This window comes from Ammospiza nelsoni, chromosome 8 (assembly GCF_027579445.1).
Source record: "Ammospiza nelsoni isolate bAmmNel1 chromosome 8, bAmmNel1.pri, whole genome shotgun sequence".
NCBI classification, from domain to species: domain Eukaryota; kingdom Metazoa; phylum Chordata; class Aves; order Passeriformes; family Passerellidae; genus Ammospiza; species Ammospiza nelsoni.
Genome location: NC_080640.1, coordinates 38452351 through 38469303, shown reverse-complemented (window position 1 = coordinate 38469303; position 16953 = coordinate 38452351). Strand labels below are relative to the sequence as shown.

At 39.9% G+C, this 16953-nt stretch overlaps 1 protein-coding gene and 2 non-coding genes across 4 annotated transcripts in view; all 3 read right to left on the bottom strand.

The window, feature by feature from the left end:
• Positions 1 to 1226: 1226 nt before the first annotated feature.
• The window catches only part of CCAR1 (cell division cycle and apoptosis regulator 1), a 31181-nt gene continuing 15454 nt past the window's right edge, over positions 1227 to 16953 (bottom strand). The window contains exons 11-26 of one of the 2 annotated variants that reach the window (XM_059476802.1): positions 16662 to 16887; positions 15568 to 15681; positions 14575 to 14741; positions 13622 to 13832; positions 12733 to 12816; positions 11899 to 12084; positions 9745 to 9936; positions 8417 to 8650; positions 7949 to 8060; positions 7650 to 7691; positions 6229 to 6311; positions 5665 to 5811; positions 5129 to 5249; positions 3737 to 3922; positions 3250 to 3455; positions 1227 to 2650 (exon numbers count right to left, since the gene is read on the bottom strand). In XM_059476802.1, the coding sequence (XP_059332785.1) occupies positions 2591 to 2650; positions 3250 to 3455; positions 3737 to 3922; positions 5129 to 5249; positions 5665 to 5811; positions 6229 to 6311; positions 7650 to 7691; positions 7949 to 8060; positions 8417 to 8650; positions 9745 to 9936; positions 11899 to 12084; positions 12733 to 12816; positions 13622 to 13832; positions 14575 to 14741; positions 15568 to 15681; positions 16662 to 16887 (2371 nt within the window). In that variant the 3' untranslated portion in view covers positions 1227 to 2590. The remainder of the gene's footprint in view (positions 2651 to 3249; positions 3456 to 3736; positions 3923 to 5128; positions 5250 to 5664; positions 5812 to 6228; positions 6312 to 7649; positions 7692 to 7948; positions 8061 to 8416; positions 8651 to 9744; positions 9937 to 11898; positions 12085 to 12732; positions 12817 to 13621; positions 13833 to 14574; positions 14742 to 15567; positions 15682 to 16661; positions 16888 to 16953) is intronic. The other variant, XM_059476803.1, reaches the window with a different exon arrangement.
• LOC132076560 (small nucleolar RNA SNORD98) lies at positions 14893 to 14956 on the bottom strand. The gene has a single exon (XR_009418941.1). It is a non-coding gene; the product is annotated as a small nucleolar RNA SNORD98 (small nucleolar RNA).
• On the bottom strand, positions 16210 to 16273 carry LOC132076559 (small nucleolar RNA SNORD98). The gene has a single exon (XR_009418940.1). It is a non-coding gene; the product is annotated as a small nucleolar RNA SNORD98 (small nucleolar RNA).

Sequence of the window (16953 nt, the reverse complement as noted above, 5' to 3'; positions counted from 1 at the left end):
AAAATAAAGCAGCCCAAGATTTACTACTTCCTACAGAGCATCTGTGATGATTTAAGGAGTCCAAACAGGTGGGATGCCAAGGCTCACATTCAGCAGCCTCCTGCCAGCAACTGGGACATAACAAACTCAATACAAAGACTGTAAGGTAGGAAACGTGGACATGAAACACAAAAACTTTGTTCATAAATCAAAACAGACAAAAGACTGATTCTCCAAACCCCCATTAGTGATACTCTATTCGATTTTCCTTGGAATCAGTTCTGTTTCTGGAATAACACTGAGCAGCTTTAGCTAACACACAGCATCAGTGTGGGTCACACACAGAACTTTGTGCTGCTTGGCCCAGCAAGTCACAGAGTCTGGAAGAGAAGCCTGTTCTCCCTCAGATTATTTGTGCTTCAGGAGATTGGTCAAGCTCTGTGCAGGTTGCAAAACGTTTCCTTGGTTGGTTTTCTGTTATTCTTTACCCATTTAATTTCCTTTCCAACACAAATGCAGACTGTACATAGTATCTGAAACACTATTACATCAAATCAATATAAAGATTACAGTCATTCTAACAAATACTCTTTTTGTTAAGTATTGTAAAAATCTGTATCACTCTAGCAAGTGTCTCACAGGGCCCTCACTGAAGAATGAGATGAGGAGGCCTGCTTGTTCCAAAACTGCTTCCAGCTCAGCAGTTTAATGTAAAAACACCCAAGCAAAATATTTCAGATGTTTCAGTGTGCCTAAAATGTTTTTATCTTAAATTCTAGACTCATTTTCTTGTATGTTCACACGTACTGCTGAAATTCAGGAACAAAGTATTTCAGATGCAATTCTTTCAAGTCCATTTACACAAATGGTGCTCAACGTCAAAAATTAAACATGCAGTCAACAATCTGTACAAAGGTAAAGGTGAAAAATAGAATTTGATTACAAAAGCATTTAACACCATCTGTATACCACAGATAATGCTTTCCATAAGATAAATTTATCACCATCCTCATTCAATCATTCTGTTATCTCCAATTTTTAAAGCATGTATTTTCTGTGTGCTTATATACAATTTGTGTTTTTATAGTATTTCCTGCTGGACTGTGAACAGCTCAGGTATTATACAATGACTCAAAGGAGATGAATGAGGGGGAAGCTTGTGCATGTTACTTGAATGAAAGATATTTCACTTGTCTAGCCCCAAAAGAGCCAAGAAAGGTAAGGGATAAAAGCACCAGCTTAGACTCTTTTGAACATAAATTCAGGCATTTTAATGTGTATCTCATTAAAGCTACATGAGTTTCCATGTAGGTTATTCATACATATTATGGCACTTGGACTTTCCTAACAGGTATTTAGTCACCTAGGACATCTAGGCTAAAAAAGAAAACATCTGCGAAAATTAACCATTTCTGTAAGAAAACACATCTGTCCCAACTTTCAAACCCTTAATTTTCCTGAAAGTTGCACCAAAATACAAGTGTTGCTATTTCACGTTGAGTAAGTTGCCCTTGCCAAGGAAGTCACACAAACCTGTGAGTTTCCATCTCTGGTGATGTGTGAGCACAAAGAAAGGCCCCTCACCCCTTCTCAACAAACCAGCTGTGTCCTGCTCCTTTGCAGTTCCAACACGCAGTACAGTCACCTGTGGATCCAGCTGTGCTCGCAGTACAGTCACCTGTGGATCCAGCTGTGCTCGCAGTACAGTCACTTTGGATCCAGCTGTGCTCGGACTGAAGTCTCAGCAGTCATCACCCACTCTGGCAGCCCAAACTGAACCCAAGGCAGCTGACACTGGCAGCTTTTCTCCAGGTAAGGCATTATTCTGACATCTGCTGGCCTGGCATCCAGCTGTGCATCCTAACAGACTGCATTTGTTATTCAAAAGGAGTATTTATATTAATCCAAAGGTGAGAACAGTTTAGCGAACACAAATGAAACACATTTAAACCAGGCCCATGTATTTTCATATAAATCTCACAACTCTACCAGTATTTTGGTAGGTTTCTATTGCTTTCTTAACTCATCCAAACTGCTGTATTATTACAAGGCTTTAATACAGCAGCTTTGGGAAAGAAAGGTATATTTGGAAGGGAAAAAAAGTTGTGACAAGTGAAAACAAAAAAAAAAAATCCAAGAAGCTGTTTTTTAAAAAAAACTTTACTTGTAAAATTAAGCAGCATGCTACTTTGTGATTTATATTTGAATTTAAAAAGACTAATTAGACCGAAATAAAGACAAAAAACGAAAAATGGCAAGTCTATAAATAATGAAAAATTTGATTTCACTAGACTTCAATGAAAAACATTTGGTAATTAAATACTTGCTACTGTTTGTTACCTTGATGAACTTTATTAGGCTTAAAACTATAACAAAGTTCATCCTAAAACTTTTCGCAATGCAAAATTATTTTCACTCGAGGAGTGTCTCAACTTGAATGCTAAGAATTACAAGCAATCCTCTGGAGCAGACACATTCATAAAACTTTATACATCTTTTGGAACTAAGATATTTATACTACTAAAATCAAACATGCATCACTTCCCATACATTCTGGTATCATGATTTATATTACATTATGTAACACCATTCTTCTAACAGCAGCAGTTTATCATACGTTTGCTCCGTTCTCTTTGGATTTCTGATCTTTATCTTCGTTCTTCACCACATCCTTCAAAGGGAAAAAGGGACAGGATGAGAGGAATTGCAGAATCTCTATTTCTCATGCAAACTGTAAAGCAGCAGATACTTTATGAGACAGAGATTACTGTTTGTATCTTTACTGTGTGAACTGGTATCCTAATCATTTAGTTATAACCAATTTCAGGATCCTCCTGAAAAACTGAAGGGTAGAAATGCTCTGGAGCTTCTGGGTTTTGCTTAAAACTCATTTTACTGAGATATTCCCACATACTGAAATAGTTGAATTCTGCCTTGAGAAAGTACTCTCAACCAATCAAACAGAGGAGCAGATTTGGACAAGATCAGGACAGGAAAACATTCAGACAGTTTGAGATCTACATGAACAGTCATACCTTTTTAAAAACACTGAAGTCAGGAACATATGTTGCAGGTTAAGAAAAAAGACACATTTAATTTAATTTGTTATCTTTAAATAGTCAATCAAACATTAAGCTTCTTCTCTAGATATGTTAAGATATTCCTGCCCTGAATTCATGTCAAAATTTGTTTTATATTGAAGTGTTGGTTTCAATAATTAGTCTACAAGTTTGTCTACAATAATAAAAAACAGAATTAAACAATTCTTACCTGTTTGAGAACACTCTGTATTTCATCCATAACAGTAGCTAAATTTTTGATTGTCTTATTCAGCTGACCCTCAAATTGCAATTTTTTATCATCTGAGGTTTTCAAATTTTCTTGCAGTTGGCCAAGGTCCTTTTTTACTTCTTTCAGCTCCGCAGAGAGACTTTTGTTAGAATTCTCCAGTTGTAGAATAGTTTTCTCATCCTCATCTTAGGAAGGGAATAAATGAAAACGTCAAGTCACTTCCAATGCTGTGTACTTTGCAATTTAATATTCTATTTGTGTGCAACACCATAATACTAATTTTTAAAGAACATTAAAAACTGCATTGAATTACCATTTGATAATACTTAATTCTGACCACATTTAAAGTCTTGCATTCAACTTGGATAAAATTCAATCACAAATATCACCCAAATTGATTTCTCTACTGAAGAACTCCCAGTGCCATGCACCCCTGTAAGCACTGCCCTCAAAGTTACCATCCCACCTGTTTTTTCCTCTAGCAGCTGCAGCTTTTGCTCAATCTCTGCCCGCACCCTTTCGCTCTTCTCCAGCTTCTGCAGGAGGCTGCCCACGTCCACCATGGCCCCGTTGTACACGATGAGCCCCACGTTCTCCTCCACAGCCTTGCTCTCCTGCTTCACCGTGGGGGATGGCAGCAGCAGCCGGTTCCCTGCAGGGGAGGGCACAGTCAGGCCAGAGAGCAGCCTCACACACCCCTCAGTGCTGCTCTGTGCTCCACAAACACATAATTCCAGAGAGCAGCCTCAGACACCTCAGTGATGCTCTACCTTCAATAACCACTGGGTCATCCTAGAGACCAGCCTCAGACACACCTCAGTGCTGCTCTGTGCTCCACAAACACAGGGTCAGGCCAGAGAGCAGCCTCAGACACCCCTCAGTGCTGCTCTGTGCTCCACAAACACAGGGTCAGGCCAGAGAGCAGCCTCACACACCCCTCAGTGCAGGTCTGTGATCAACAACCACATAATTCCAGAGAGCAGCCTCAGACACCTCAATGATGCTCTACCTTCAATAACCACAGGGTCATCCTAGAGACCAGCCCCAGACACTTCTTAGTGCTGCTCTATCCTCAATAACCACAGTATCATTCTCTAGACACCAACCTTAGACACTGCTCAGGAGAACAAATACAGACTCAAGGTTGCTGCTCTATCCTCAATAACCACGGTCAGGCCAGAGAGCAGCCCCAGACACTGCTCAGTGCTGCTCTATCCTCAATAACCACTGGGTCAGTCCAGAGAGCAGCCCCAGACACTGCTCAGGAGAACAAACAGACCCAAGGCTGCTGCTCTGTCCTAAATAACCACAGGGTCATTCCAGAGAGCAACCTCAGACAGTTCTCAGTGCTGCTCTATCCTGAATGCCACAGCATCATCCTAGAGACCAACCCCAGACACTCCTCCAGGAGAACAAATACAGACTCAAGACTGCTGCTCTATCCCTCACACTTGTCTTCTTCTCCTGACCCCAATTCTCCCCCCTGCCAAAAAGCAGCATTCTCTTTCCAGACATCATTCTGTGCCTCTTTCCTGCAGGAACTGTCTTCAAAACTCAGGCTCCACTCTAATACCTGCAGCCCTGAGCCTCCTGACTTCAAAACTAGTAACAAGGAATGCTGTTCATCAATATTGAACATTAACCTCTGTCCTCTTTCCCGTTCCAAGATATTAAGATTTATCCTAGAGTTGCAACATTATGTGTTGGAAGCACAAAAAACCCTGTTACTTTTGAACTGCCAAGGATTTACTTTTCTAAACTGGCTCAATTAGTTTCTGCAAGAAACCAAGTACCTCAGAACTCTCATTATCACACAGAAATAACTCTCTGGAAGTTTGTGGGGAAAAAATAATACCACCTAGCATATCTTCCTGTAGCTCTTGGGACTCCTCTTGGTTTTCCTCATCTTTAGAAGTGTCTGTTAGTCTTCTGTAAAAGCAAGATTCTCGAAGCACTACTTTATTGAGCAGCTTCTTGACCTACAACACATGGAAAGAAATAATAATTATTTAATACCCAGACATCCTGTTACCTAAACAAGAATGGTTTAGCTTGGAAAACTTAAAAGAAATTGCACAGCTTTTTGAATTTTAACATACTGGGGCTTAAAATGCAAAAAAAAGAAATAATAAGAATAAAAATAAGAAAAGAATAAATACAATTTAGAGACAAAAGCTACATATACAGTATGGGCATATTATAAACTGCAAACTTCACCTTTTCACTCCCAGTCAATTTACAAAAGACTAAACTCTTATTTCATTGTAAATATGAAGTGGCTGCATAAAAATAAGAGATCAGGTATGCAAGCAAAGCCTGCAGAAGCTAAATTACATTTATCCCAGTTAAACCAGTCCTGTAACATCTGGAAAGGTTTTTAGCAGTACACAAAACCTGAGCACGTGACAGGTGAAGTCCAAGAGTGTACAGGATCTCCTCCATGTCCTTCTCCAGCAGGTATCCACAATGACTTTGATCAAAATAAACAAAAGCCATCAGGAGATCCCTGTTAACAGTCACCATCTGGGTCTTGTCTTTCTCCTAGAGAAAAGTGATTATGGCATCATTAGGAATTAAAATATCATTCCAAAAATATACCAACTTCTGACCTAACAAAAGTTTTTTCTCTGTTTATTACTATCAATTACCTACTTAGATCACTTTATTTAAGACTAATTTAAGCTATATATGAAAAGTAATCTTTCAGTATTTAGAAGAAATACATCACAATGGATAGTAATAGCTGGTAGACACAATTTCCTTTTGTTCATGCTAGTATGTAAAACGTGGACATAGAATTAACCTAATTATAAAATAGGAAACATCCCCTCTGTCCTCAATCATTTACTTAACAGCTGCTTTCAAACGGAAAACAGCTCTTACAATAAAAATAAAGCTAAGCTGCAATTAGGACACCCCAACGAGGTGTGTGCAGTTGTTAAGAAAGCTGTTAATTACTTTATCTTTGGATGCCCTCTCTTTGCAATGTTTATTTCCCTCTTTTCTGTCCTCCCGTTTGTTCATCTCCTCTTCGTCCCGATCTGCAAAACAGAAAGAAAATTCAGCATACCACAGCACACCCTTGTATAACCATCACCAGAATACATGCTGCCACTATAAAAGTCACATAAACCCCCAAACATCTGCAATATGCTTCCCTGAAAAATAATTTAAAAATGCATTCAAGTGAGCGCTGCTAAATTCTGATTTTTCTCTTATTTTAACATAAGCCATTTATAATTTTTTCCCTGTGTTTGTTTCACACACAGGACAGCAGAGCTGAAACAAATGCAAACTAGGCCAAACTGAGTGCTGCCAACATCTCCATCTATTTCAGTGGTGTGCAGGAAATTACCACAATTCTCCCTAATGAGGCTTGGCAGAGTCTGCACTCAGCTATGGTTATTCAAATTCAGTATTATTTACTCTCAAATATTTCATACAATAAAACCCATATACACAATGTAATTAAAACCACATGTTTAGACTCATGTTGAGTGAGAGATGCCTCTTCCTATGACTTAAATTCTCCAGGAAGTTACAGATCACATCACTTATTACATGTGAATTAAAAATGGCAGGTTTTTTATCTAAAGGCAGGCAGTACAGAAAAATCAGACTGAAAGAGAGATAGAAATGAACCAACTGCTGGGATGGATTATGGCATGCAGCTCTGCACCTTCCATGCAAGTCTTGGGACAGAGAATCATGTCCCAAGTTCAGCTTTAAGCTCACCTTCCTTGTGAGGAAAACTTGGGAAAAACTATGTATTACAACGCTTGGCTAATTTTACCAACCCTTTTCTGAGAACCAATTGCTTTCTCCTGCACCTCCAAGGCTTGTTGGGTTTTCTCAGCAACTCTTGACTGGGAATGGGACAAGGACAGACTCTGGGAAGCAGCAGCAGCACTTGTACAGAACAGACAAGCCCAGGCCACTCTTACAGATAAATTGTAAGAAATAGGAGTTATTCTGGAAACCACAGATCAGCGTCAGCTCTTTAAGGCTGGTGCAGAACTCTGCCAAAAATACAACTGAAAATGCTGGGACTGCAGTTCAAACCATGCCCAGCAAAACCTCTGCACAGAAAGGCAACTGCCCCAAAGTCAAACCAAAAAGCACAGAGGGTGTTTCACACCTTCCTGACCCCCTGAGCAGGGGAAGAGCTGCTGCCATTGCCTGCAGGGCTCTCCAGACCCTTCTCCTGTTCATTCAGCTAACAGCTCCAGCAAGCCAAGACCAAGCCCCTGTACCATGGGCTGCAGAGCACCCACACTGCACTGTGTCCTAGCCACAGCCAGGATGGCATTCCAGAACTGAGGAGCAGCAAGTCAGGCATGTAAAAGTGGTTTGGTTTTTCAGAGGTGCTGAATACTCACATCTCCTACTGACTTCAATGGGAGCTGCGAGAGGTCTGCATTCTGAAAAAAATAAAACCACTTCTATATGCATGCCTTGCTTGGAGCAGCACAGCCAGCTCACAGTCACTGTGTTCATACAGGGCCTGCCTAAAGGTACTTACATCTGATACAGAACTGGTTAAAATTCCCAGAATAAAATCAGCTTAATAGTGCAATTTTGAATTGTCTAGTTCCAGTGCCTTCTCCAGCTTGAAAGAACATAATCAGTGATGATAAAAAAAATTGTTAAAGGTCACAAAAGTCATAGTTCAAGATACCTTCATCTTCATCTTCAGCCTCTTCTGCCTCCATTGGATCATATTCTTCTTGATTATTGTCCTCTTCCGTTTCTTCTTCTTCTTTAGAATCATCTTTCCTTTTATCTTCCCTCTGGAACAAAAATTCCTAAACATTTATCTAGTCAGAATCAAAACCCAGCAAAGTAAAACCCTTACTGCCAGTCAAAATTTGCCTACATTACATACATACATACATACATAAGTCACCTAAGAACACAAATACAAATTTATATGATACAGCTGAATGTTAAAATACTACTCCCAATACACCTGTAAAAATTTTAAATTACTGAATATAATTGAAGCATATTTAAATAGATCAAGAAGTCAAATCAATTAACTAACATTACAAGAGCTGAATTTCTGAAAGGAGCAATGTAAAATAGAAATAGAAACACTTTAAAATTTATCCAAACAGGATAGACTGCACATGAACTAACTACAGACCTTCTTTTCATCTCTCTCTTCTTTTTTATCTTTATCGTCTCCAGATTTTCTTCTTTTAGGTTTTGGATCATCTGTTTCATCATCTTTTTCTTCTTTCTTTTCTTTTCTCTCATCTTTTTTGCTTTTTTTGTCCTTTTTGTCCTCTCTCTCTGGGAGAGAAATCAGTGCTTTGTAAATTCTGACACCAAAATCTCTCTGAAGCATTTCATTGAAGAGTTCTGCAAACAATGATACCTGCACACAAAGAAGAAAAGTGACAAAAACTTTTCAAACATGTATTAAAAACTTGTATGATTATGATAAAATAGCTCTGAGGTGCTGTTGGAACCCAGGATATCCCTGTGGCTGCCCTGGATGGCTCCAGCCCCTGCCAGGGGAATCAGAGATCTTGCCACAGAGCCCAAGACCCCTGTGCCTTTGATTTTGACCCATGGAAACAATAACCAACCTTATATGAGGGTCTGCAAGCCACAAAAGTTTGAGTAGAATGCTAGTTAGTTTGTCACAGGGTGAAAAAGCAGAATTTTGGAGTTTTTAGAATGGGGGCTCAGGGTCCCAAGATGGAGGGATTTGGGTGTGCCTTGTCCTTCTTTCTCCTTCTTCCTAGCCTCCATCTTCTGGGTGATGGTGGCACTTTTGGATTGGTTTAGAGTAGGAACACACTGTCTAACATAGGTGATGGGTATTGGAAAATGATTGTAAATAAAGTACAGGTAGTTTTTAGTATAAAAAGATAACACACTCACTGTCTAACATAGGTGATGCGTATTGGAAAATGATTGTTAATAATGGACAGGTAGTTTTTAGTATAAAAAGATAATACACTGTCTAACATAGGTGATGGGTATTGGAAAATGATTGTTAATAATGGACAGGTAGTTTTTAGTATAAAAAGATAACGCTCCAAGTGTCAGTGTGCCTCAACCCGACCTGCTGGACAGACCTTGGTGGGTCAGGGAAAGAATGTTATAGATAACAGAAAATAAACAACCTTGACAAGCAGAACAGAAGAATCCTGACTCCTCCTTCGGTCGCTGGGCTGGGAAAAGAGACTTCCTAACACATCTGGGTCATCCTGACCCAGAGATCCCCGAGAAGGTGCAATTTCAGAAACTCCCACCATATCAGAATTTTATCAAGTGTCAGATTTGTTACTACCTGCTCTGAACGTGGAATCCTTACACAACTTTATCCGAAAACCTGTGTGTTCCTCCGGATGCCACGCAGCGAGTGCATTCCTATCGTAACATGCACCAAAGCCGCGGCAACTCAGGAACCTTCACAGGACGATTCCAGAGAAACAAGAAGAGCTAAGAGCGCGTCCCCACCTCGAAGGAGTGCTCCTTGTTGTCCTCCAGCCTGTAGTCCAGCAGCACGCTCAGGGACATGATGCTGCAGTCGAACTTGCCGCTCTTGGCCGCCCAGTTGGGGTGCACGATGATGGCCGGCTCGTCGGGCAGCACGTAGCGCCGCTCGCGCCGCTGCCGCTCCAGCTCCTCCTGCCGCTTCCTCTCCTCCTCCTGCAAGGGACAGCACAGCCAGGTGGAGCACGCTCCAACGGCACTGCGCGTGCTCTGGGAAAATCCCTTCGCCAGGGCTTTCCCCTGGGAAGCCGAGAGGCCTCAGAGAAAAATGTAAATAACAATTATCTGATTGCCGCTCCTGTGTTTGGCTGCTTGGGAATGCGGCTGGAGAGTGTTTATCCAACAGGTGCATCTTGGATTGGTGCCATGTGAATTGTTTTTACTTAATGACCAATCACCATCAGCTGTGCCAGACTCTGAGGAGTCACAAGTTTTTCATTATCATTCTTGTTAAGCCTTCTGTCTGTATCTTTCTTTTTCTTCAGTATAGTTTTAGTATAGCATTCTATAATATAAAATATAGTAGATAGACTACACTAGATATACTACACTAGGTATAGTGCAGTATAGTACAGGATAGGATAATATAGGATAGTATAATATAGTATAATACAGGATAGTATAATATAGTATAATAGAATTATATTATATTAATAGAATAGAATATATACTTATATAGTATAGTATATAAGTATAATAATATAGTATAATACTACACTATATTATACTGTATAGTATAACATATATAATACAACATAACATAATATACATTCCATAACACAATATAATATCATAAAATAATAACTCAGCCTTCTGAGAACACAGAGTCAGATTCCTCATCTCTCACCTCATCCTAGAAACCAACATCACACTCCAAAGCTGAAGTTTCAGCCTCTACATGAGTTTTTGGGACTCGCTGCTTTCCTGAGCAAAGGAAAGCCCAAGCTGCTGGAAGGAACACACAGCTCTACAGCACAGAGAGGTGTTTGCTCCTTACAAAGGAAGAGAAAGGTTCATACCTCACCTCTCCAAAGACACCCAAGACAGCTCTAACAGCTACAGATGACATTTTATCTAACTCTTGATTATGGGAAATGCAATCTCTATAGATATACCTGATGCAAATGAAATGAAGGGTTACAAAATGTAAAATGCCACCATATTACTGATTGCCAAGAGACAAATGCTGAAGTCTCCTAACTACAAACAAAGTCAAGGCAGAGCTTGTGCTTCATAAAAAGCCAGCACAATCACAGCTCCCCTTCAATCCTAAAGAAAGCTGTGGCAAGAAACCCAAGCTAGTTGAATCCCATCCAAGCTGTGAGAAAAGGCAGCAGCAGCTGACAGAATTAGCAAGCACATGGCCTTTCCTCCCTCAACAAGGTTTACAGAGATGTATAAAAAAATCAAACTTCCAATCACCCCATACAGGTTAGCAGGAAACATACAAAAAGGCAGGTTTAAAAGCAACTAAAGCACAAGCCATTCTGTAGACATTTCTGCCCCCTTTCTGCGGCTGAGCTTTGGCCTCATTGCACAGATTTTGTCAATTTTTGTGAAGAAGCAAACCAGACAGGCACTGCAACTACAAACCACAAAACTGAGAAACTCCAATACACAGCAAGTACCCAAAAGCAAACATTAAAGCTTTATAACAAAGGAAAACAAACCCAAACAAACCCAAGCAAACCATCTGCCACATGAAGAAGCTGGACTGTGAGACACAGAGGCAAACAGAACTAAAACTGCTTTTCATGTAGGTTTAAGGAGTTAAGGTAGTGTTAAGTGTGTTCACTCATCTTGAGCATGGCTTTTCTCAGGAGGATTGGATTTATTTTTCCTTAGATTTAAGGTCAAACATTAATTCCGACACCCTTAGTGCAGCGGCACATTTGAGCTGATTTGGCTGACACAAAATAATTCAAACTGACCAAGAGCTCTTCCCAATTCAGCAGCTCAAGGTACAGCAAGAGTTCCCAGTACAGTCACCTGAGAATAACAAAATCCCAGCAGAAGTAGGCACATACCTCTACCTTTTGTGCTTATACATATTTATACAAATATTTAATGTATTTCATATGTACTTAGGACTTAAACCAAGTATGTCCAAATCCTAACCTCTTTATCATCTTCAGATTTCCTATCCTCCTCCTCTTCCTCTTCTTTCTCAGACTTCTCTAGCTCCTTTTGCTCTTCTTTTTGCTCCTCTACTTTGAGCTGCTTTGTCAGCCGAGCTATCAGCTGGGATTTCAGTCCCTTGGAGCTGAGGGTTCGACTCTCTAACTCTTTGCGAAGGTCATTCACCTGCCAAAGGAAAATTCTGTCAGTGGCACCAGGCAGTGACATCACAAAACACAGGATTAGCAGTGAAAGGGAGGTAAAAATCAACAGCACTGAAAAGTCAACTGAACTTTTAAACTTGTGCTGAAAAACACTAATAGTTACTGTTACAAAAAACCCCATTGCATTTAAATTGATGTTTTCCACAAAAAACTTCTTTCTGGGGAAATTTTCACAGAGGCAGGGAAAGGATTCTATTAAAGTAAAATAGTTTATTGTTACTACTGTTTTCAAGGAAAGTTTTTATTATGTCTCCTGACAGAGTTTAAAAAGGCAGTAATTGTACAAAAATGTACAATTTTTAAACTATTTTAGACCCCACATTTCTTAGTTAAGTAGTAATCTGGCAGATTACAGCAGAACTCTTTTTCAGTTTCATGTACCATAAGTAATACCCCTTAATTGTACAAAGTTCAGGATAGATTTAGTTAGCTGCTTTCACTTTCTACAATATACAGGAGTCATCCCTGCACACTGTGATACCACATCTCGTACCTATAAATTCAGCAGAACACTACTGAAGTTTTCTTGCTCAGTTAAGGGAACATACTGCTGCATTTCAGGTCATGTCTTAAAAGTGAAAAAGTACAAATTTTCAGAAGTGTTTGTTACCTTCATTGTTTTTGGATCAAGTTTAGACCAGTGTGTAGGCGTAGAGATCTCTTTAGCTTCCCCATCATCCTTTTCCTCTTCATCCTGACAAACAAAATTTCAAAATTATCCTTCAGAAAGCTTGAAAGCATTTCAGTTATTTTTTTAAATTCTGTTGCTGATCTGTGCAAGGTCACAACTGTTTCAGATAGTCTTCTCCTAAAGTTATTATTTAGACAAGTTCACACACACATTCTACCACTTTATAAATGATCACAGTGCCACTCAGCCAATACAAGCCAGATCTGTGGAACACAAAAGGGTGATAAGCAACACCACAAAGGATATTGGGGTTACACAGACACTGCTGGTCTCCAGTAACCACACAGCGGGTGATCTTCCCCCACATTTTAAATGCCCCAAATTACTCTTTGTTCAGTCAGACCTTCCCTTATTCCAAGATGCTGATCAGCCACATGGCCTGAAATTCAGATGTTTCGGACTAATGTTTGTTCAATTTCAAATATCACAATTAGAACTGGCCACGAGAGAGAATTTAGAAATTTCAGAAAATGGCAAAATGTTTAAAGACAGCTATTCATAAACTGAATCTCACTCAACAACTGGTCCCAGATTCCAGCAACTACGTCTACGATAAAAATGTCTGCGCATCGTAAGCACAATTTAATTCCGTTTGTGATATCAGCATACACATTTACAGTTAGTGAACTAGCTGAAATAAAAATCAAAAGCAACATTCACTACACTGCTGAAAGCTGGTTTACCAGTCATTGTTACCAGTTATGTTCCTCCTGTGTATGTATGTTGTGTAGTATGTGGTGTGCATTTTGTGCCTGTGTTCCTGTGCCTGTGAGAAGCAGAAATAGAAAAAGGGATTAGCGTTCAGTGCCTGTTCTCCATCAGCCTCCTTGCGTTCACCCTGAAGCTTCTCGACCAGCTGCTGCTTGTATCCTCGGGAGAGGGTTTCCCACTCTGAGCGGGTGGGAAGGCAATGCCAAACATCCGGGAAAAATAAAACCACTGTCTCCACATGAGCTGGAACCGTACGCCCCTTGTGGGTCTCCTCAGGGCGATGGTAGCGAATCTCTGCAAAACGGTACCTGTTGCAAGGGAAGAAGCATGTTGGAAAAAAAATTCTACAATACATTTTTCAAGAGCCTAGATCACTTGTAGCACATCAAGTAAAGAAATTTTGCTGCAAGACCTTGAGGTTTATCTAAAGAAAAAAATTATGGGAGCCATATTTTCTCCTCTGGCACACTTGTAAAGAGGTATCGCGACTGAAAAGGAGGAAAATCGACAAAATGCTTTTCATAAAACTTGTTGTTCAGCCCAAGTAGGTTTTATGTGCAAACAGAAGTTGTGGAAGAACTTCAAATTTAGCATACAATAGGCTTTCCTGGTATTGGTACAACCACAGTGAGTGTTAATGCAGGACAGAAACTCATCAAGAGAAAATATGGCTGTATAACAAACGGCTATTTATTTATAACAAAAGAATAATGAAATGAAGTTCTCTTGACGATCCTCTCCAGCTATGCACAAAATGAAAAATATTTTCAACGCACATTCATTAAAAAAATTACAGTATAACATGTCAAAATAAACCCAGAATTTTTAATTAGTTCTTAATGCAGTATTCAGCACAGTTGGCACCAATCAAGCTGATTACCAAACAGAGCATCCTTTGAGTAGTTCACCTGAACTACCAAGAGCAGTTGACAAAGAAAAAAGGGTTTTCCCAGCCTTTTTTGTTTTGTTTTGTTTTTTTAAGTCCTGGTAACAGACAAGCATTTATTTCTACATTGAACCTGGCAGTGCAGTGCAGTATGCAGTACTTACCATTGCGTGCACACACTTAAGTCAATCCCTGTAAGAGCCTTGCAACAGCGAATTGCCGTCTTTATCAGCACCGAGGGGTCCTTTTCTGGGTCAGGCCCGTCCAGTGAGGGGGACCAGTGTCCTCCAATAGCCATAGCTTCATCCTTGCCTTTCATACCCACTAAAAACTAGACAAAAAGAGGCTTCTGAATGTTCCCCTGCTAGGGGTAAAAGGTCACTTTCCCAAAGTGCAAAGAATATTTCATAGCACACACACTGAAATCCGTGAATAAACCGTGAAATTACTTTGAAATCTGAAAATGAGAATCAGTCAAGAAAGAGTTCAGTTATTTTTTTCCACAGATTACTTCAGCAATGGAATAGGTTTAAAACATCATCACTCATTCTTGCTCTCAAGATTTTCCATCAAGGTTGTTTACTGGTACAGGCTTGTCCCTTTGCAGTTAAAAGCTTTCTAACCCAAAAGACATTAACTTAAATGGTGCCTTAATTCTGACACACGTTTAGAGATGAGCCTGCTTAAAGGTGAAGAAGAAAAACTACAGAAGGTGAGACCACAAGAGCATCATACCTATAAATGAAAGTATTCCCGTGTGCTCTAAGTTAGAATTTAACTGCAAAACAAGTCTGTTGTCCTGAAACACCACAGCACTTACAGCCTCTTCAGTTTAATGGTTAAGTTTCACTTAACACAACAGCTGCTTAACTGTTGTTTCACGTGTATTCTCTTCACAGCTGAGCCCTTACAAAATCAGTAAGTGCTTGTAAAAAGCAGCTAACGAAGTTAATTGTTTTAGTTTGACTAAGTGGAACAAAGCAGTAAATGTGAAGCTCCTATAAGTGGGAAAGAACTGACATATAAACTAGATCTCTTCAGAGGAAAAATGAAGTCATCATTCAGCTGTCTACCAGCTCCTCTCCTACTGTCAAAAACAGCAAAGCTCTATAACCAACCTTCATTGCCAAAAGTGTCTGGCATGGAAGCATATTTACCTTTACAAGTCTAGCAGGATGCTGAAATCCATCCCGAAGTTCTTGGGGATCCTCAGCCAGAGCACAGGACTTGTGGTAGAGATCTTCCATGCTGGGACTGGCCATCAGCATCACCTGTGGGACAAGTCAGAGCAGTCTGGTGGAGGTCTCACTACAACTGATCAACAACGAGCACCAACACACATACCAACACTTAACGAGGTCACTCTACACCCTAAACAGGTGTATGATACAACAGGATGCTCCTTCTCAGTTACTGACTGTGTTTTGAAGCTCAGCTTTCTGAAAGGCAGCTCTTGCTCTGCACAGACTCAAAAACCAGCATGTCTGATACTTGAGCTTTACAAGTTTTGCACACAGAAGGCAAGTTAGTTAAGTCTCTCTCTACGTGAATGTCAAAATATGCTGCATCAAGGGCTGTAATCATGCATAAAAGACCCCTTTATCAAAACATTTTCCTGAAACCTGCTCCATTTGAAGTCTGTCATTGAAACAGGTCTGAGATTTTACCAATCTGTGTTAGAAATATTACATGCTAAAGACAGATCTCAATCTACTTCAAACAAAAAAATAAATATTGAGATGAACAGGAAATAAGGAAAAAAAATACCACTAAACAGAATAACACAAACTGCACAGAAAGAGTTCAGTTATTTTTTTCCACAGATTATTTCAGCAATGGAATAGGTTTAAAACATCATCACTCCTTCTTGCTTTCAAGATTTTCCATCAAGTTTGTACTGAAGGAATAAAAAGGACTCCATTAACTACTCAAAATGAATTGCCTAAGAAATCATTCAGAGACCTTGCAGGAGCTGGCTTTCTTTCCTATAATCACATCACTGCAACTGGGTGCAGACAACGCAAGAGCCCTCTGTAAGCACAAGATTTAGCACAGCTCTAGTAACACAAAAACAAACAGAATTTCAGTTGTGATTCAAGCTCTACATACTAGTTTTTTATTGAAAAGTTTAAAATGCTGTACTTTGCTTAAATGGCCGCAGAATGTCTTCAGTTCAGTTACATCTCCTTTTGCACCCTATTGATAAAAAACCTTCTAAAGAATAGTGCTGTCAGTGGAAAAGCACACAAACCTTAGCACTGTAGAGATGATCAGCATCAGGTGGATCGAGGACAGCAGCGTTCTTATCTATAGGATCTACTTCTCTATGCATTACATAGAAATTGCAGTAGTTTCCCAGCTGAAAGGGTCTAGACATAGGGAAAGCATCCACCCACGTGAACTGAGCATCAAAGAAGTCGCTGGGGATGTACAGGTTCTGGTAACGCCTCCTCAGCTCCATCATATCACAGCTACGGCTGGAACACAGGCAGGATGCAAAGATACAGGATTATCAACTATTAACTCAAGAGGTGCATTAACTG